We start from the raw sequence: 22,218 nt of genomic DNA, 5'->3' as shown, positions 1-22,218 counted from the left end.
TTCTCCTCTTTGATCCTATTTGTATGACACAGTTTCATGATTTTGTGATATATACACCTGAGAGAATTTGAAAAGACTTTATCCCTGTTCTTAGTCTGTGTTTCTCACTTCTTCAGTAATATGTTTGGCTTCTTTATGGGATGTGGGAAATGAGGTTCACTTTCCTGTAAGACACTGAAGTTAGGTCACAACTAGGGACAGGATGTTGAGCAGAAGGTGGCACACTTAGAAATCTTGAAATTTCTTATGAGCTACCCTAGTGTATTTTGCCCATGCATGCAGGGTTAAACCCCATTGCAAACTAGGCTAGGAAAGAATCTGTCTCCATGTGTGGTCCTCAGAGATTTCTGGTTCTTGGTCTTCCTCTGTAATGTAGACCACAGCTGGCTTAAGCTTACCTGAAAAATTCACCTAATAAATTCCTTGGCACTGCAGATGTGTAGGTGATGCTTTTATTTTTCTTGCAGCTATTGTGTTTATGGCTTTTGATTTTTTTAATATGGGTCTTGCAATTTTCCTGGCTGATCGAGAGAACTTTGTATAGACTATTATCAAATGAAAACATCAGAATGTGAGAACTAGGAAAGAATGTTTTGCATTGTCAACCTATGTACACAGAATATTGCATTCTGACACCTGTTTGAGGTGGACAAGCCCATTGTTTTTGAGGTACGTGAAGCAATGAAACCATGAAGTGGCATGTGCCTGCCTTTGGAAATACTGCTAAGTTGACAGAGATGTGTGTGGATAGTGCTTTCTGATGTATCTCTGGGACTTACTTCCCCACTGCTTGGTTCCTGGTGCCTGTGGTGATAACGGTGGTGAATTAATTGAAAAGTTGATGGTCACACTAACATGCAGGTGCTGATGAGCTGGTAAATACTGAGAATGCTTCTGGTGCACATATTTTTAAGACCTGTTTTTCATTAAAGACAGTAGGTGAGTAAATGTAAGGAAGAAGTAGTCTCATTTTTCTGCTAACTGTTGAAATGAATGATTTTTCTCCTTCTGTGGTAATCATCAGAGGTCTTGCCATACTTTTTTTTTAAATAAAATCTTAGGTTGTGCATACACCTACAGTTATTGTCACCTGATGACTCTATAAAGCTGAGTGTTGACTGCAGGTGTTCCCAGGAGACCAAAGGCAAAATGAAAATGCCAAGTAGTTGGTACCCCCACTCTTAATTCAGTGTGTCTTGTGTTGCAGAACATATGCAAAATGAAAGAGAAGTTCTTCAGAGAGCTGCATGCAAATATTAACTGGTTGTGGTTTTGGAAGTAAAGGAACAAGGAGATACAGAGAATGCTTTTTAAGCTCTTCTATCAAATGTCATATCTCTGTTTTAATATTTCATGTGATGTGGCTTCTTTCAGATGATCAGATGGATTATATGAGATCAGAGAAAAGGGAGTGATACTATTCAGATACAGAAAACAGAAAGTACTGCCGTGACAGGGGAGAGCGCAGACTACAGAGCATTAGTTCTTTGTAAAATGTGTTTCAAAATCTACATATTCCAGATATCCAGTAAAAAATATTGAGGTAGAAGTATTTGATTTATAATCAATAAGTTTAAAATAGACTTCAAAGAAAGCTTTTACAACAGTATCTTAGAATTCTTGCAATGAAATTTGTTAGATAAGACCATTAGATGCTTGTTTTCTGGACAACTTTACCATTTGTATGCTTAAAAATTATAAAGGAAAGACACAATATAAAAAAAATTATAAAGGAAAGACTTAATAAATTATGTATCAATGTTAAACAGCTTGCTTTTCAAACAAAGGAAACTGGCCACTACTGTAGTTTCTTCTGCTATTTTTATCTTTCTCTTACAGGGCAACAATTTAAGGAAAATACTCCTATACCGCTACTTCAAAGGAGAATATGGAAGTGGTGTGAATGGGCCTCTGTCTGCCAGCTACAGCAAAACTGCACAAGTGGGAGGTAAATCAACACACATCATTTAAGAGAAACAAAACTAGCAGCACCATTTCTCCTAAAAGGCACATTGGAAGTGTTCCAGGGATTTAGCTAGTAAATAAATCAAGCAAGTCTGTAACCAGTTAGAAGAGAGGTAGTATCAGACTTTTCCTGTTTTTAAGTTGCATGCACCTGTCTCAGATGGCTGATGAGCATTTGGCAGCACTGAAGGGCTAACCCACTAACCCACCCCCAAATCAATCATTTAATTCAATTCCAATTGGTAACACCATTTGCTAGTAAATTCACATCCAGGAAAACCGCAAAGCATGCAACATTTGTACAAATATACTTCTGTTTCTGGAAATCAAACAACTTTTTGAAATTCCAGATCCTTTATTAATACATGAAAAAATAAGAAAAAAAAAAAAGTGAAGTGAAAAAAAAATGTTGGTACTACTTTGTTTAAAACAGTACCATATTTTTCCTGATGTAGTTGATGCAGTTACATTTGTTTAAATGTGTGTATAGCAGGAAAGATAATCTGTAATAATAAAAGATGGTTGATTTAATGAGTTGATACAAAATCCCTCAAAATCACACCTTAAATTAAATTGGATTAACTCCAGTCTCAGTTCTTAGAGAACATCATGATGTTGCTGGTCTAGGAATTAGACTGACAAAAACATTTAGCTAGAAGGTCATACTGATAAGTAGAGTGAATTTACTGGTATGCAATCCTTGTACATATTGGACCTGTGACTGAAAAACAGATTTAAAAGTGTTTTTAGACCACTGATCATACAAATTTTTGTGTATGCAACAGTGGAATTAAAAAAGGGGGTTCTATGGACAAAGCAGTGTTGTTTCCAACTTTATTTCAGACTTTATTGTCTGAATATTCTAACAGCGGTTTGGGGTTTTGTTTTATTCCTAATTCTTGGAGCTGAACACTGTACTTTCACGCGAAAATCTTGTTTGTATCAAGGGGAATTTTGTCCCAAACAGAATTTCAAGATTAGATGTATTACATTGCTACTGTATGCGTAAGGCGATTTTTACTAATAGATTTGTTTCCACATATACACGTGAAACAAACATTGTATTTATTTGTCTGATTTGCAGGTGGATTTGCAGGACAAGACTCAGATAAGTCTGGCGTATCCATGTTTGATATTCAGTGCCTTCTGGATAAAGAAGGTGCATCAGAACTAGTCATAGATGTTATAGTAAATACCAAAAATGACAGAATTTTCTCAGAAGGCATTTTGCTTGGTATTGCACTGCTTGAAGGTGGAAACACACAAACACAGGTACTTGTTTCATTTACTTATTCACATGTTGCTTTGTAGTCTGGAGACAAATAAAAAGAACATTCTTGCAGTGAGTTCTGTAGGAATTTTATCACTATAAAATGTATTCCTAAAATGCAGATGTAAATAAGCCCTGTTATTATACAGTATCTCATAGTGTAGACTCTTCAATAGAAGAAATCATTTTTCAACTGTCCTTTTCTAGGGAGTACAGTGCTTCTTTTAATCAGGTCTTTACCGTATGAACATTATATCCAGATATTTCAAGGTTCATATTGTAAATTTAATAATTACAATACTTCAATACTTTCAGGTTTAAAATAGCAAAAAAAAAAAAATATCTGGAAACATTTGAGGCATTTTTTCAAAATCTTCAGAGAGAAAAATTGGCCATTTGGCCAATTGGTCTATGGAATATTCCATTCCATAGGAAATATCAGTTTTAAACTATGGATTCTAGTTTTTGTGAATATCACTCTCACACAACTTTAGCCAAATAAGATGACTGTTTATTCTTATTCTATCTATGATCAGCAATGATACCATAAGAGAGGAGAGATGGCATAAATCTCTCCCTGCATTTCCACATATCTCATCATTGCCTGTGAAGGGAACCTAAGTAACCAACTTATACCTCATTTCAAGACTATGAAAGTTAAATGAGAGGAATCCCATCCTATATCTCTATTCTGTAAAAAAGACAGTGCAATCTGCCACCCTTACAGTGAGTCCAGAAAGTGTTAAAGAAGTGAGATGTTGTTGCAGCTTTCTAAAATGAATTGTTAGGGAATTGTAAAAGGACTTAACTTGTGAGACAGAGGTTTGTAAACTGCTGGAAATGGTACTCAGCCTGCTTGACAGTAATACTAAGGGATGGGACTTAAAAACCTAAAATATTAATTCCAGTTCTGTGACTGTGAAGAACTAAGAATGTGTACAGGCTAAGTAAGCTGTAACATTACATGTAAATGTAGATGTTTCATGGTTCCCCTTGTAGTTACATAATACAAAATACTTTCACTATTATGTATAAATGGAATATTGTAACTCCGGAATGCCTGGAGAAATGGAGACTGTCACGAAGTAATTTAATTTCAGTGTAATATTGTGACATTTGAAAGATTGCAAATAATACTGTTCACCATTTTAGCTAAATGTAAAAATATTATGATCAATATTCGTTACCAACCCTGTGTATCACTTTGTGAAAGAACTAGTTATGCAGTGGCCACCATTTTTTCTGTGTAAGTGAAGTAATGATTCATTATTTGTTTCACAAAAGTAGTGTTTTGTTTTTTATTTCTTAGAAGAATGATAGCTTGAGTGTCTTTTTTTTTTTTCCTTCAGTATTCAACTTACCAGCAACTGAAGGAGCAAAAAAAGTCAGAAAAATTCTTTAAAGTCCTCTATGACCGCATGAAAGCTGCTCAGCAAGAGATACGATCAACAGTGACAGTGAACACTATTGATTTGGGTAGCAAAAAGAAAGATGATGATAGTGACCTAACCATATCTGTTCCCAAAAAGAGAGGTAAGGAGGCACCCATGTAAAAGAGGGAAGAGGGTAGTGCATTACATTCAAGCTGCATGTATTGCACCACTGATAATATCTTGCATTGATCAAGACGATTTAACAGTAATCATTACTAATTTGCCTCATTTGCCTATTTTTCTCTAAATTGCAGCCCATAACTTAAAGTGGTTACATGGAATTATCATTGATGAAGTCAGTGAAACGATGACGATTTACACCAGTAGAAGATATAGACCCAAATTTTTAGAGAAGCAGAAGTAGAGGCTGCTGCTAATGGGGCTATTTCACAAGAGCAAGCACAGGAACTGATTTCTCACCCTGTGGTCTTTCCATTGTTCTCATCATTTATTGTATATGGAAGAGAAATAGTAGGGCTTTTTGTTTTAATGTTCTACTTAATTCTTGTTTGTGGTTTATTTGGAACATGCTATCCCTGCATGAATGTTGCTTTGATATTCTTTGTAAGTTGCCTAGAGGTCTTCAAAAAGTTAGGCACCAAAAAAGAAAAAGTTGCATTCATTATTACAGTTTTTTCTTCTTCTTTTTTTTTCTTTTTTTTTTCCCGTTTAATAAAACAAGGGAAAACAGCTTCAAAAATTAAGGAAAACTATCTTCTTTTCAGTGAAGGATTCAACACTGCATCTGAAAGAGGGTATGAAAGGTCAGCTAACAGAAGCATCTTCTGCAACATCCAAGGCTTACTCTGTATATAGAAGAGAAATGGACCCAGAAATAGATCTTATGGGCTCAGGAACAGATGCTGCAAATGCAGAAGAGAAGTCCACAGAAGAAGCAATAATGAGTCCTGCTATTGCAATCATGCAGCCAATACTGAGATTTCTTCAGCTGCTGTGTGAGAACCACAACCGAGAGCTCCAGGTAAAGTGTTTCTGAGCAGAGTTGCAAAAGAAGTACTACAGGAGCTGGAACTTCATGAAGGAAGTAGAACATGCCTTTGCCTGGCTCCTATTACAGAATAAGAGTGTCTAAAATATTATTTTGGCCTAAAGGATAAAATAACCCTTTTCAAGAACTGTCTGCATGTTCAGTTTAAGTGCATGTTTATGCCCTCAGAGTAGCTTGGGGACCTTAACATAGCCACATGGAATTGAGAGGTTTCAAAAAGTTCCTGTTAATATGGTTTCTTTGCACAAATGGTGGGTCACTTACCACAGGCTTGAAGATTCCAGGAAGTTTCTGGACAAAGTTTGGGTACTGCTCTTTTCCCTAGATATTATGATTAAAGGCTGCAAAATGCAACATGAGTCCCTGCTATCAGTTCCTCTGGTAAAAATTACTGTCCCCTTAGCAACTTTTGCAAAATGAATTTTCTCTAAATATGCCTCAGTGTATTGTCCAGTAGACTCACTGAAAGTAATGCTGGTAATGCCTTGAAGTAAACTACTGTTCTTCACTGACACTGTTATGGAGCAGTATGAATGCACTGCTCTACCTGCCCAGCTATGGGGCAAGAACTTCCCAAACAAAGGATCATGATAAACAGATGGTTGGGGTCAGGCATGCAGGATGTCTGTAAGACAGGTGTTTGCAGATGTTTGCAAAGTTCATGTTTCTAAGTCCTCCTTTCTCTACTGACTTAATCAAATGATAGTTCTCAACCGCTGCACTAAAACGTAATGTATTTTCTACAGTGTAGTGTACTTCAGTGCTAAGGTAGACTAATCATGTGGTTATAAATTGTACCTTGCAGAAATTTCATGAAAAAGACCGTGTGTTTGACATGACTCTAACAGTCTTTCCTTTTTTTTTCTTTTTTTTTTTTTTTTAAACGATCCTTTTCTCCATCCACCAGAATTTTCTAAGACATCAGAACAATAAAACAAATTACAACCTTGTTTGTGAGACCCTTCAGTTTTTGGACTGTATCTGTGGAAGCACCACAGGTGGACTAGGCTTACTGGGGCTTTATATCAATGAGAGGAACGTGGCTCTTGTGAACCAGACATTGGAAAGCTTGACTGAATATTGCCAAGGTCCATGCCATGAAAATCAGGTAGGCCTTGAATAACTGCTGGATGCAAAAGTATCTAATTGAATGTGTGGTATCTTTGTGCTTATCATAAACTCTTCAATGTTCTTAATAACAAGTTCACTTGCAATTACTGTGACTAAGCTGAACACATGTCAAACCTGCATAAGAACTGATAAATTCTTTCAAATCAGAACTAAAATCAGACTCTTCCTGTAGAATGTCAGCTTACATGTAGGGTTTCCAGTCCTTTTGGAGAGTTTTATGTCTTACGTCAGTGGGTCCATGGTTTAAATCTCACTTTATGAAACTTTGGATTTCAAGACACAATTGTAGAAAGTACATTGCATACACTACTGTGATGGTTTTGTTTGTTTGTTTGTTTTTGTTCTGTTTTGTTTTTCCACTTTCATTCATTTTGCCTTTGTTTTTTATATCGTTTGCTAATATTTACTTCCCTGATTTAACCTAACTGCCACAGAGTTTAACTTACTGTTTTGCTATATTACCTATCAGCACTTTTAATTATGATATCAGTAGGAAAATGAATGAGGCTGAAGACCATGTTTCTAATCAAATATATAGTTCTGTGCCTTGCTTGATGCAGACTTTTTAACTGTGGCTGTTGGTAGATGTCTCTATGGTGCTATGCTGAGGCAAGTAAAGAATGTACTTATATGCTGCTGTAATTGATTTGAAGAGAACAAAACCGTAGTAGAGTTGTCTGGATGAAATTTCAGAATTTTCACTATGGATTAGGAATGGAAAAATCAAAGTGGGCAAAAATACAGACACAATCTATTCTTGGTAGTAGAAATAGTTGAAGAAGTACATAGAGTATTAATGCTCATTCATTAACGTGCACAAATGAAGTGCAAAGTGCTTTTATCGCTGTTGCTGGTAATCAACTGCCTTTACTTAAAACTTTAAAAGCAAGCAAAGAAGTAAAAGTATTTTAGTGGGCTAAATTTTAAACAGTCATATTTGATCCAGTAATGAATGGGGAAAAACATTTGCAAAAAAGAGTAATTACAGGACTAGAAATGAGGAAAAACGGTTCCCAAGTTAATTTGTTCTCTAACGTTACAGAGGAACACTGATAATGCAAGGGAATGATTAGTTAGACTTATTATTTAGGCTTACCTGCTGCTGGGAAGTCACTCAGGATTACAGTTATGCTTGTGTACACCAACTGAAAATCTCATTCAGTGTATTTCAAAGGCAAATGCTCCACACTGTCATTTTCATCTGCTTTTTTGTTGTTGGTGGTGTTTTTTTGTTTTGTTTTGTTTTGTTTTGTTTGTTTGTTTGTTTGTTTGGTGTTTTGTTTTTTTTTTTTTCATCTCTCAAGCTTTCTGGAAAACTTCTCCTTTCCTATTGTTCTGTAAACCTGTTAGAAAAAAAATACCATACGCTTATACAGCTGACATTTATTTATGTGGCTTAGAAGGTCCAGAACTCCAGCTGTAAAAGCACTGGGGAAGTACAGTTGATCATATTTACAGTTTTGATTTCTGTGTGCAGAAATGTCCTTGTGTGCAGCATATGTCCAAATGAGTGTAGATAACCTTATTCTTTGCAAACAGGTTATGCTATAAGACAATGATATTAATGCTGGTTACTGAATGCAAATTTAGAATTTGAGTGTGCAAATTTGATTCAAGTGTGTCTTTTATGTTTGTATCTGTGTGTCCAGCCAAATCTGGCAGTGCTCCTGTGGCTTGCTGTCTCTAACTTGTACCACTTGCTGCCTAATCCTGCATGACTCACTGCAAGCAAATTTTAGCTTGCACCGCTTTTTTTCCAGTTGTATACCTCACTATTGGCAGTGTTGGGATTAGTTCTGTGCACCAAGTCTTCCTCAGCACAACTTGTGGCACGTTTTCAGGCTGCTCTGCTTTGGCTGGGAGGTTCATTGTAATCACAGGGTTATTCAAGTTTTGCACCCTTGCTTTGGAAATTTGCTGATGCACATATTCTCTCTCTCTCCCCTCCTCACCCCTTTTTTTCTTTCCCTGTCTCCCTCCTTTCTCTATGACTGTTCTCTTCTCTTATTTTAGACCTGCATAGCCACCCATGAATCTAATGGGATTGATATTATAATTGCACTCATCTTGAATGACATAAACCCTCTTGGCAAATACTGCATGGACTTGGTGCTTCAGCTAAAGGTACAGTAAATGTAAATTTGTTTATTTAAATTTGAGTATTAAAAGAAGACATACCTATGCAAGAGCTCTAGGTGACCTAACATTTACTTAGTCTTATCATAGCATGATATACTCAGCAGCCCTGAAAAACAAGTGGTGCAAATAAATTCAAATCAGCTTAATCCACTTCACTCCTTCTACAATAGAACTTTTGGCCAACTGTTGTGTTTGGGAGTACACCCTCAGCTTTTTTGAAAGAATCCTGTCAAATAGACATGATGTAGCTAGCATGAAGAGTCCACATGGTGGGCACAAAATCTCATTGGATTGATAAACAGGTATACTGTTAAGGCAATGTAACATCAGGCATTCTCTGTATATACTGAGTTCTGTGATTCTGTAGACTTAAACAAAATATTTGAGAAGGAGATGTTGTGAAAAAAAAATATATCAGATGACCTGTAATTAAGATGTCAAATGAAGTTGACAATGTGATTAAATTAAATTACATTTTATTTCCCTTCTCAGTGTTCTCTGAGGGAATGGTGAAGTGTATAGTGGGACTGCTTGAATTTTGTTTTGTATTCTCTTGAGAATTGGATAGGTTCATAGATAAGTTTCTCTGGTCTGTGTGCCATCACATGCAGAGGGAAACTTTGCAGCTATACTGTCTGCCAAGTAGGGTAGAACATGTCCAGAAAGAGCTTTAGATTATTGTCTTTTCTTGCCTTCTGAATGAAGTATTTCCATTGCAGATGGTCTGTTTCCTCCCCAAAACCAGCAAATACTTTGTGGTAGCTGCATTGCATCATATTGGCAACATTATGGATGTCTAATAAAATAATTAATATAGCCATGTATCATGTACAATGAAACATTGAATCAACAATGTTTTACACATGATTTTAATAACTGTAATTACATGTTTGAATGGCAGTATAATTCAAGTCCTCCTCGAGCAAAACGCTTAAGCAGACATTTAACTTTGAACTTGGAGATAGTTCTTTTGAAGTCCAAATTTCAGTCTCTGTAAAGACCTAGCTACGTTCACTCCAGTGCCATTTTGATTTGCTGTTACCACAAAACTCGAAAATGTTTGTAAAACGTCTTTTCTATCTAATTCCCAAGACTGGAGTTTATTGGCATTGCTACAATGACCAGTTTGGCCATTTTCATGGGACACTATTTATGCCTCACTTACTTAAATAGCAGAAGTGAATGATATCAAAGGGTCAAATTGAGGAACTGATTATGGTGTTACAAAATCAGTGTCATTTAAGTTAGAACGGACATGTGGAGGTCACATAGCCAACACCTCCACTCAAGCAAGGTCAGCTAGAGCAGGTGACCAGTTGGGTTTTATTATCTCCAAGGACAGAGATGCCACAACCCATCTGGGCAAACTTCCAGTGTTGGACCAACTTCAAAGTAAAAGAGTGTTAAGATGGAATTTCATTTATGTTTTAATTTGTGTCCATTACCTCTTGTGCTGTCACTGAGCACTACTGAGAAGAGCCTGGCTCCTTCTTCATTCTCTGCCATCAGGTATTTTTACTTGATAATACTTTATACTGATAAGATTCCCCTGAGCCCTCTCTTTTCCAGGCTGAACAGTCCCAGCTCCCCTCAGCCACTCCTAATGGAAAACTCATTTAACAGAGCAGCTCTTTGCTGGACTTGTTCTTGTAAGTCCATATTGTGTTTGTATTATGGAGCCCAGAACTGGATACAGTACTGAGCTAGATGTGATGTCAAGAGTTAGATGCAAATTAGGAAGTTACCGGTGTGTGTTTTTTTTTGTTTGTTTGTTTCTTTGTTTTTTTGTGAGTGACAATACATCCAAGTAATACAGCACTGAGTTTACCAGGTAATGTTTAGCCCTGGCAGTCTGTCAGTGCTTATAGACAACTCAGAAGTTGTAGATTTTGCAGTGAAAATACAAAATTTCAAGTATATAGTCCCACACATGCATAAAAACACATTTAGATGCTTTTTTCATGGAACACTACATACTGAACTCATACCCCTTTAACCAAAGCAAAGGCCACGCAGAATTATATTTTCGCATATCGTCCTAATTTGTCTTGTTTTGCACATACTTTGTGATGTGGTATTTAATTACATCTTCATGGATTATATTTTCCACTGGACTTTGGAATCATTTGGTGAGCAGGATAGACAATGTTCATTGAATGAACAGATGTCCAATGTTCTGTTCTGCCTTTTGTTATTTGTTATGACCTTCCCAGCCTTTCTTGCTGACTAGTATTTAAGACCTGGTACAGCATATGATCTCAATATCTGCCACTCTGAGTAGTGGCAGGATGAAGAGACATTGTCAGTCTAGTAGCCCATGCAATTCCCTGGAAAAGGGTAGAGAGACTAATAAATGTCGTTTTGACTTTTCTTGTAGTACTCTATAAGATGAAATGGGAACCCAGGAAAAGAAAAATGAAGGCCAGAAGTATTTGATATATCCATTTTGTAGCAACTGGGGACTGGTTCTTCGTAGTACTAATATGTTCTGAAGAATTTTATGTTCTGTTTTCAAAGTATTGGACCTCTTTTCACCACTAATATCTGGGAATAGAAGCCAGGGTCTCATGGTTCTCAAAGGCATGCAGAAAATGAGAAACAAGTGGTTAAACAAGCATCTCAAAGTCAGGTGTAAGTGATCAGATAGAGAAGGGGAAGGAGAAAGTGACTTTTGAGTCAGAAATTTCCTTCTTTGGAGCAAAAATCTAGAGGATGTGCCTGCTTGCTGTACTTCTAGGTACACCACTTTTTCAGAGTCAGTAGCAAGAAGCTGGCTACTAATGGTAGTAAGATCAACCCACCCTTTACCTTTCTTCACTTCACAGAAGCTGCAGTAGGATTCTCTCCACCCTAAGGATTGCCTGCACTGGGAATGGCTTCAAGCCCTCCTCAGCCATGAACGAATAGACTGAGGCCTCTTTCCATTGTTTCCACTTTTTACTTCTCAAGCTTCCTGATAGCCTGTCTTGTCCCCTTCCCTTCTCATTCTGAGATCCTACCAGTGCTGCCACAACTGACTTGGTCACTCACCATTGTAAGCAAACTCTGCAGCAGAATGCATCCAGTTTTTCAGAGCAGCACCCTGCAAGGAGTCTCTCACTTTCTGTCTTTTCCTTCCCCCAATGCCATTCAATGTATTTGCTCAAGTTTCGCTATGTAGATTGCAAGATGAAGAATCTGGCTAGACCTTTCTAGTGGACAGTCCTGATTTGATTTGAGAAAGAAAAGGGAAAAATTCATATGGCATCCCATTATCCTTCAGCCAGACCCAGTCTGATCTTCTCATCTGTCGTTCTTTGTCCTTATCTCATTTTTGTGTTTGCAAGCTTAGTCTTCTCTCTCCTGGCTTTTCACTCAACTTCCAGTCTCCTCTCCTAGAAGGTCCTAGTTCCTCAGTCATGTGGGAATCATCATTCTATTCTTCCACTCTCCTTCCATCTTTCCTTTCTTCTGCTGCTGACTTTTAATCGTACAATCCTCCAGTTCTTTATCCAGCTGTCTTAATATAGTTGTATTGAGTTCTCCTCATGCATTCTCATATATTTTTCTCATTTTCACACATTCTCTGAAACTCAGTACCAGATATTTCCTTTTGTGCTGCCCATGAGATACTCTAGACTTAATTCAGTTGCACATAAAAGTACTATTTGAATTGCCTGTGTGCATCTTGCCTGGCTTCCAAGTGCTGCTCCACGAGAGTATGGGTTTCTTATTTCAGAAACCCACCCAAAGCTAGAAGCTATGGCATCAGACTTAGAAAATAGTTTCTAATTCTGTTTGGTTCACTGGCTTCAGGTGTTTTCCTAGCCAGTCCTACCTTCATCCATACTTCCTCTATTCCATTTTGTGTTTTCCTCCAGTAAACTTATGTCCATGTTCAGTCTCCCTTTTATCCAAGTTCTTCTTTCAACATCTTTCAAAGCAGGCAGTCCTTCCCTCCACGTTCCATAAACCTCGGCAAGTACTTGTGAGCAAACACAGACTGGAAACTGCTCGGAAGTATCTGTTGTTCCCCATGCTGGAGCATACTATTCAGAAGTACCTTGTCAGGCTGGAGAAATAATCTGATAAGAACCTCACGAAATTGGAAAAATGCAAACACAAAGTCCTGCATCTGGGATGGATTAATCTGTGCAATAGTACAGGCAGAGTACTAAATGACTGAAAAGCAGCTTTGTAGAAATAGATGGTTGTCCTGGTTGAGAAGTTAAGCATGAGTCAGCAGTATACCCTTGTAGCAGGAAACCCAACCACATCTTGGGCTGTATTTGTGGGAGTGCAGCCAGCAGGTTGAGGGAAGTGATCTTTCACTTTTGTTTGACACTAGACTGCATCTGAAGTACCTTGCCTATTTGGGAGCTCTGTGGTGTGGGAAAGGCATTGAGGTACTGGACTGATTGCAGTGGAGTGCTGTTAAACTGATGTATGAGGTAACAGGTTCAGCCTGCACCAGAGACGGCTTCAAGGAGACCTCTTGATGCAACCACCACAGGAGTAGCACAGAAAAGGTACAGCCAGACGTCTCTCGGAGATGCGTAGTGGAAAGGTGGGGGACAATGAACACAAGCTGGAGTGTGGGAAACTCTAATTAGATACAAGAAAAAAATTATTTTCTTGTGAAGGTCATCAAGCTGGGAACTGGTGCCCAGGCAGGCTGTGAGGTCCTTCTTTGGAGGTGTTCAGACCTCAGCTTCACACAGCCCTGTGCAGGGGCTTTGAGCAAGGGCTGGGGCTGCTGAAAAGATCAGTCTAGAGGCAAGCCTTGAACACATGTCTTTGTGGTCCAACCTGCCTGATTCTGTGCAGAATCTTTTTGTAACAAAAAGAAAGCCAGTGGGCTTTTAATTGTGAAAATCTAGAAAGTTTCTACAGTGCAGTATTCAAATCATAATTTAAAAAATACTTACCAGTTGGACAAATTTTTCTGGGTACCCTGGTGACTACAACTTGAATTGTTATGTTATCTTAGCCTCTAGTGCCCCACATTTTCAGCTCTGCTATCAAGAACTGGAGATACAAAGACTGCTTAAAACAGAAGTTCCTTGAACATGCGGAAAATAACATATTTTTTTTTGCCTCAGTCTCAAAAGCAACTGAACCCTTTCCCTCTGAAATTGTCCTTGCTAATTGTCTGAGGCACACCCTTGCTGTGAGAAATTTCAGTTTGAATTGCTAACATTTGGCAATAAGCAGCTGAGAACAAGGTTATATAATGGGTTTAGAGTTTTACTAGCTCCTACCTGTACTGCAGTCTACATGCATGTAATCAAACAGCTCAGTCTGCTGTTGGGAGTGATGAGGGGATGTTCCCCAATGGTACATGCAACATGTGGACCAAGGCAAACACACTGTGCCAGAAAGCAGTCAGTAGCTAAGAAGCCTCACCAAACAGGTGAATGTGGGCATGGTGTCTCTGTATGAACAGATTTAGCTCTTGTACCACCACCTCCAGCAAGGTGTTGAGTTACAGGGAAGTGAAACAACTTACCCAGAATCACACAGGAAGCTTCTGGCTGAGCTAGGAACTGAAGTGTTGTGCACTTTGTGAGGCCTGTTAAGGTGTTTAAACCTCCAAAACCATTCTTTCACTCCTATTCACAACAATTGATCTAACTGGAAGTAAGACACGTCTCCAAAGTCTAAAGAATTATTGGGTTATAGCTGCTGAAGCTCATGATATTTAATCTGTGGGAAAGATCTCAATTAAAAGCAACCTGTTGTCAGAGTGAAGGATATCTTTATACATTCCCCGAAGAATATATGATAGTGAAACAAAATTCCAGGAATGTATGAAAACAGTTTATTTTATAGCACTTCAAATAATAATGAATTAGGGTTTAGAAAAAACACAGGGGAAGAAAACCTGCCTGAATGATGAAACCTTTTGTCTAATACATTTTGTAATTACCTCTGCTGAGTATTGTTTTAACAGAATGCTGTGACAAAAATTGCTAGGTGGGCAATAAGAAAAGGAAATGGGATTTCATTTCTTGTGCACAGTATAGAACAGAACTATGTATTTAAGTCAGATTTTTTTTTTAATATTTAAAATGCTTCCTCAAATGTAGCATGCTGGGTTAGTTAGTCTTACAGTATGCTGACATTAAAATGGGAGAAAAGCCCTATTAAATATGTCAGTAGAATAAAAGATGCAAGTAGTCTAAAATCTTAACCACTAAAAAAGTGGTCCCGGTAATCTCAATTAAAACAAATGCAAGGATCATTAATCCATGAAATAGATTTTAAATTTACATTAACTTGTTTTTGTATCTTTAGAACAATGCCTCCAAGCTCTTGCTGGCTATTATGGAAAGCAGGCATGACAGTGAGAACGCGGAAAGAATCCTTTTCAACATGAGACCAAGGGAACTGGTGAGAAAACTTCTGAATATTCATAAATCTTTGGCTGAAAAAAATCTGTCATTAAAACATTTTAAAATGATCTGCATCTAAGTTGAAGAGTTGGCAGCATATAGTGACACAATGTATCAGGATAGTACTCATTCACAAAAGTACTTTAAAAGGATCGAGTATGCATGATTTCAGTCTTTACGACTTCATTATTTTTATCCATTCCAAGCACTTTTCTGTAATTGTTTCTTAACTAAATTATCATACTCTGGTAGACTGTCTTCATGTACACTTTGTCATGGGCTGGGAAATTAAGCTTGTACAGTTTGTGAAACAGTGCTAACAGAAATGTGTGCATATGCATTTATATATACATCTCATGAACAAACAACAAAAGTTACAAACAGTTATTGCTGTGTTTTGGAATAGGTGTGATACTTGTATAGGTCTCCAAGAATGTTAAATAGATTGGAAGCCTGGAGAAATTGTTTCCAAACAAATGGACCATGTAACAACAGTGACTGGAAAACCTGTTTTGTGGGGAGATCTGTGGGCATCAGCAGGATCAGGCCCTTTCTGGGGAATGGAGGACTTTTCCCCTTGTTTGGAATTACCCCAGTGCCCTGCCCAGATCTGTATCTTCCTTTCCTTTTTGGCTTTGTTTGTTGTTGTTTGTTTGTTTGTTTGTTTTTGTTTTGTTTCTGTTAAACTATAAGGAGAGCTCTGAGTTGCATTGCAGCCTGCTCTATCCACAGAGGGATCGCGCCTGCGCTGTAAGTGCCAAAAGGCACTACCTGTGCTACCTGTTGATCTGTCTTTAAAACATCTGTGAAAATACCTTCTCAAAAAGACTCAACATTCCTGTTCCTTTCTCATGGTTGCAGTTTTGCTGACGAGAAGTGAAGCAGTTTGGAGCTTCATAACTACTTCAAGCTCTTCTTTATTCAGAAAGTGTTTTCCAGACTGCTCACTCTTCTTTTAGAACTGCAGGGCACCCATCCAAGCTTGTGCTGAACAAAGTGAATGTGTTCAAATACCGTTTGCTTTTTCCCTGAGGATGACATTTATTTAATCTCTCCTTGGTTCGGCTTGTGTTGCAGGTGGATGTGATGAAGAATGCATATAACCAAGGCCTAGAATGTGACCATGAGGAGGAGAATGGAGATGATGGCATCTCCCCAAAAGATGTTGGCCATAATATCTATATTTTGGCACATCAGGTATGTCTTGTTGTGAAACCACTTCAAGAAAAGTGTTAAATGCTTAAATTCCACACAAAACTTGTATGATCAAAAATCCTTTCTTGTGATTTCTGTCTCACATTTGTGTACTACATGATCTTAGCTGGAAAGCTGCTGATAGCAGGACAAGTAAGCAGTCTCACTGTAAGAGTAGGCAGCATGAGGAATTTAGTAAGCACTATTTGTGTGAAATAATAATGTAGAGCAGAGCAATTAATGTACACATAGCTTTGTCTTTCGTTAACAGATCACATATATCAAATCATAAATCAAGTTATTATTTCTATATTCTAATTAATAGCTTCAGTAGTGGTATCAAGTATACTTGAATTGAAAAGATTGACATTATTTTAGATATATTAATTACTCAGCCAATAAGAATAATTGGGCCTCTTTACTGTTGTCTCCATCTGTATTATGTTGCAGTAACCTCAAGCTTTTTCTGATCACTTTTTCTTTTCTCATGGAAAAGATAGAATGTACGCTGATGTTTTTTGTTTAATGAGATACTCATTTTTCAGAGCAGTTGGTATCAAAAATAGTTTCTTCATTTTTCAGTCATATTAAGAGATTTGACTGAAAGATTTTTTTAATCAAAAAAGTAAAGACCACATATTTCTTCATTATATCATAAATGATAGCATTTGGTATTTCAGGGGATGTGTTTTTAAAAATGTTTTACTAAGTAAGAAGAGATAAATAGAAATAAAGGGAGTGTTCGTTATTATTATACTTGTTAAGTGTTTTCTGTTTATTCATTATACTTAAGTGTTTTTAGGAATTAAATACTTAGTGGGAAAAGAAAGGAAAGTAATCTTTAGTTACACTAGTATTATGCAGTGTTTCTTTCAAGCAAGGAATGGAAAAAATCACTGAATTATGCTCACATGCTTGCAGAACATTTAAGTCTTAAGTCTTATTCTCATGTTGTTGCTATGGATGACCATGCTCAACTCTTGTTTTGTATATAGGTCTGTACATAAGATACCCATCAAAGATCACAGTACTTTTGGAAAGTATCTGTAGCTTCTTACATTGTATGACTATTTACTCCATGTATCAATGCTTATAATGAAAATTTAAGTGTCTGCCAAATCAAAATGTCAGTATTTTATGTCTTCTGCTTACAGCTTGTGTTAAATGACTTAGCAGTGTTCATGTCAATGGCAAATAAATTTTGAGGAGTAGAATATAGACCTAAAACCATATATGTAGTGACCACTGGGGTCATTTTACCAGAGAGGTCACTACTAAGTGTACACTAGTTAGCTGACGTGTAGAGTGAATTCTGTCCCTAGACAAGTATTTGTGTGCCAGGGAAGCTCATCAATCCCTCCATAGCTGTTCCAAATGCTTCATCTGTAGTGGGTGTTTTGGTTGTGTAAGGCTCATGGTAGCAATTTACTGTGCTAATTCTCATTCTGTAAAATTAAATAGCATGGTTTGCTCTGTATGCTGTAAAAAATTACCATCTTTTTACGAAAATTACTGTTTTCATCATCTTTCCATAATACTGTGCACGTGTCTGTTTATAATGGCTTTGCAGCCATGTCAAGCCCCATATCAAAACAGAGCAATGGAAGGGCAGGCAATCTGGGGAGTTTCCCTCTTCTCTGCTAATGAAAAGCTATGATTCTTGGCATAGAATTGCTGCTGATCCTTGACCCCAAACTCTTTCCACGTGTGCCCTTTTACTTGTTCTGGGATGGGCAGGATGTGAAGTTGGTCCCTCCTCAGTAAATCCATTGTTGCTGGGTTCCTTTTCTGGTTCCACTCTAACCGCCCTCTTCTGCTTTGCTGTGTCTGAGGGGCTTATTGGTGTCTGGGCCTTACAATCAGCTTAGCCAACCTAATTTACATAACATGTATTTGCTGTACTCCTTACAGTTTCACAGTCCATCTGACTTTGTTTTTTTCCTACAAACAGCATGGATCTTCAGTCACTTTCCTGACACTTGCATGTGACCACTTGTTCTAGTTACAGCTTTTTGGTCCCTCTGTATTAGCAGAATCAAGACCAAGAGTTCCTCTTTTGCTGTTAGAGCCCTCAAACACAGACAGTTTATTTTGGGGAGCCTAGACTTTCAGTTTTTGTCGTTGCACTTTTCAGGGCTCTGGTGGGTTCTGCATTTTGCCACCACTACATCCTTCCTTGCCCTTCCTGTGGCTGATTTTACCAGAAGCAAAAGGCATTCTTGTAAATGTTTGACCCACAGTGTATAGAAACTTTTAAATATGTCACAAGCAAGGCTGAGATTTCTGTTATTAAATATCCTTTACACGCCCTCAGCCCCCACCCCAAATGCACATGCAGGCACATGTATGCACGTGCATACACACACACACAGGCAGACAGAGATAGCCTGGGACACAGTGGTAAGATATTAACTGTTAAATGTGCCATGTCATAACAGTTACCACTTCTTTTCCAAATCTTTCTCTGTCCTCCTTCCCTTTACGTTTTCATCCTTCTCCAGCCTGCCACATGCAGTAGCTGTGCTGCTCACCTTGCACTAGCTTCAGGGCTGTCTGGATACTGCTGTTCCCTACTTTTCCTGTTCAATGTATTATGAACAGAGAATGGAACAGCACTAAAAGAAGAACTGAATTATCCATGAGGAACTTACCCTAAATTGCACCTTCACTCTGCAGCTTGGTTTTAGGGCAACGACTCATTCCAGATGTAGCTCTTCTGCAGCCTCAAGCACAAGCTGGTGCATGAGGTTACATCCTGGAAAAATAAGCCTGTTATTGCTAAAGACTGGTCACAATTCTCTTGAAAATCTATGGAGAAGATATTTTTTCTTTGTCTTGTTCAAATGTCATGTTCAGAGCCAAACCTTGAACTTGACATTCCTAATTTCTTATAGTAGTCTCAGGTGAATATCAGTGGTATGTTACAGATAGTTCCATCAGGTCTAATACCTCTTCTTTTCAAGCTTCGGTCAAGAGTAATTGCTGTGGTGTTTCTGTTGCTGTCCTTTTTAAAAGATCCTGTTAAAGCAGGCTATGCTTTGTTTTGCAAAGCTAGGAAGGCCGTCATCAAAGAGATTTTGTCTTGATGTGATGTCTCTGTAGAGTTTACAAAAGCTTTTGACATAGTAGCACACGACACTTGAATACTTAGTCCAATGCTTCTGCATCAGAGGTGATTAGGAGAATCAAGTTTTTAAATGGCTACAAAAATGAAATCTTAAAAGGCCAAATAAATCCTCTGGCTTTTCAGATGACTGCTTGAGCTTCCTAGCTGTTCGTTATAAAAAAGTATTTCAGCAGTTCGTAAACTAAAAAAGCTCTATAGAAGTTAGTAGTATTTCTCTGAAGTTCATAACCCCTTTACATTTACTATAAAATAAGAAAATGCAATAGTTATAACCACAGGCTTCTATAGGTTGCATGCATGTATATATGTACTTCTGTTAACAACATATACTTTAGAGTGTTTCTGTGTGTTTTGATGCTAGTTGCAAACTCTAAATCAGGCATGAAACCCTAGCTAATGCACTGTATCTTTCAGCAGGAGTGTATTCATGAGGCTTAGAGAACATTAAATAAATTTACATAGCTTCTAGTCAGCTTGCAGCTTGGGAAGAATGCACTTTCATCTGCCTGTAGAACTGTGTAGACATGTCCTTGATCTAGAAGGATGTGAGTAGGTAAGCAGTAGGGAAGCAAATTATGGTACTACAACAAAATTTTCAATGCCTTGCGACTACCTATCTGGTTCCCAAAGCTTTTACGGGAGTATGGAAGTACTGACCTAATGTGGCATCCCTTTCATGATGCATGTTCTGACACTCTCAGATGAGCAAAATGTTCACTCAAATGCTTAATTTTAAGCACATGCTTAAATGCCTTGCTGGAGAAGGAGCATAGGTCTTAAAATTCCACAGTACATTGTAGCCTCCAGCTGAATAGGAGGAGTTTTAATGAGGTTAAGCTAAAATTTTATTGAAATCCCAAGGGAGTACCAAAACTACTTACATAAATATGATAATTTCCTAATGGCCCTAAGACTTACTGAAAAAACATTTCCTCCACCCTATGAAGTTAGAAGAAGTTGACACTGCTTGTTGATATCAGTGCAGGTATATGGCATAAATAAACACAAACTTGATCTAGTTTATATTCTGATAAACTAACATCATTTGAAGTTCCCTTTCATTGATAAATTCTTAAAAGCAAATGGGGTAAAAGAAGCAGGATTTTGCTGTGACTTGTAGGGTTCTTGCTGCATGTACTACTAAGTAAGCTGTAGCAACTGGAGATGTCATATTCCTTCCCTTTGGGTGCTTTTAAATGTACTGAGCAAAATAAGTCATTTAGCCATATATGTTTTCTTTATAAAGTACATTAATAGCAAAATCAAGATTTCTGTATCAAATGTGACAAACATTATAGAAATAATCTCACTGCCATGTTTACTTCATGTAGTATACTGCATATTGGCGTATGCATGCACATTAAGAATATTTGGTAACCAGGTAATTTTTTATTGACAATATTATTGGTAATAATGGCATGGATTTATAGTTTGGAAGTACTAATGCACTACAGGCTGTAGTTTTTATTTTAGAAGTTAGTTTTTGTTTTTGACACCTGACATAGGATTTGTTTGATAATGAGGCTTGCATACAATATATTCACTAAGGAGAAAGTTAAGACAGGTTGGGTTGTTTTTTTTTAAAGGTAGCTGTCCAAATACATAAATTTCTATGAAGCACAAAGCTTTTGTTTCTGTGGCTTTCTGTTTATCATGCTGTCTATACCTTCCACTTTATTTTCTGCATCAACGCTGTGCCTAGAACCATGTGCATACGGGCTCTTTCATGCTATGACAGAACAGATAAATGACAATAATAACAGTAATTCTGGAAGCATTTAAAGAATTAACTTTGGCTTTTATAGGTTTTGGAGCAGTTAAAAGCTTTAGTTAATTTTGTTTCCCCCTCTCTTAGAGTAGGTGGTATTACCCAGTTTTAGAGATGAAGACACCAAGCCAGAAGTAGGTGTAGACAGCAAGTCATTTAGCCATCATGGGAAGAGAAGACAGCTTGCTTGATCCCCAGTGCTTTTCTTTAACTGCTACACTGGTTTTCCTCCTATGCTCACTTGATCCCAGCTACTTTACTAATGAGGAAAATTGGTATTTAATGGGTAATACAGCTGACAGCAGAGAAGTGCGTAATCACTGAACACACCAGTACTCCAAGAGCCTTTTAAAGAGATTGCGCTAAAGTATATATTTCAAATAAAGTTTCTTGTGCTGATAATATTATGGATTGTTTGGTTTGTTGAGGCTGGACGAGCTTTCATAGTATAATTGATACAACTAGGGGAGAGGAGAGAGGAGTATTGGAAAGCTTATAGGTTTTTTTATGTGTAGTTATTTTTGGTGTTGTACTGTGAAGCAGCTGTTGGCTTTCCTTCACTTGGCTGTATTTTAACATTTAGGTAGATGACCTTAGACCCTTGTTACTCCTTTTCTCTTGTGTGTCTGTATGTGTGTGCACACAGAATAAAATACATTTATTAAAATATGTATTATAAGTTAAATGTGAATTCTCATATGCTTTTGTTTGTCATGATCTGCATACAATTCAAGTCAGGACAAAGGATTTCATGGTAAGACCTTGCTGGAAATAATGTGAACAGATTTTCCATGCTTTAATATCTGGG

At 37.5% G+C, this 22,218-nt stretch overlaps 1 protein-coding gene across 10 annotated transcripts in view; it reads left to right on the top strand.

Annotated features, from left to right (window-relative positions):
* The window catches only part of ITPR2 (inositol 1,4,5-trisphosphate receptor type 2), a 273,831-nt gene that overhangs the window by 189,641 nt on the left and 61,972 nt on the right, over positions 1–22,218 (top strand). For all 10 annotated transcript variants that reach the window (XM_068655998.1, XM_068655985.1, XM_068655992.1 and 7 more), the window contains 8 exons: positions 1,840–1,948; positions 3,050–3,237; positions 4,585–4,768; positions 5,394–5,650; positions 6,585–6,785; positions 8,822–8,932; positions 15,224–15,319; positions 16,399–16,518. In XM_068655998.1, the coding sequence (XP_068512099.1) occupies positions 1,840–1,948; positions 3,050–3,237; positions 4,585–4,768; positions 5,394–5,650; positions 6,585–6,785; positions 8,822–8,932; positions 15,224–15,319; positions 16,399–16,518 (1,266 nt within the window). The remainder of the gene's footprint in view (positions 1–1,839; positions 1,949–3,049; positions 3,238–4,584; positions 4,769–5,393; positions 5,651–6,584; positions 6,786–8,821; positions 8,933–15,223; positions 15,320–16,398; positions 16,519–22,218) is intronic.

Source organism: Anas acuta, chromosome 1, assembly GCF_963932015.1.
Source record: "Anas acuta chromosome 1, bAnaAcu1.1, whole genome shotgun sequence".
Classification (NCBI taxonomy): Eukaryota; Metazoa; Chordata; class Aves; order Anseriformes; family Anatidae; genus Anas; species Anas acuta.
This window is presented reverse-complemented; position numbering and strand designations above follow the sequence as displayed.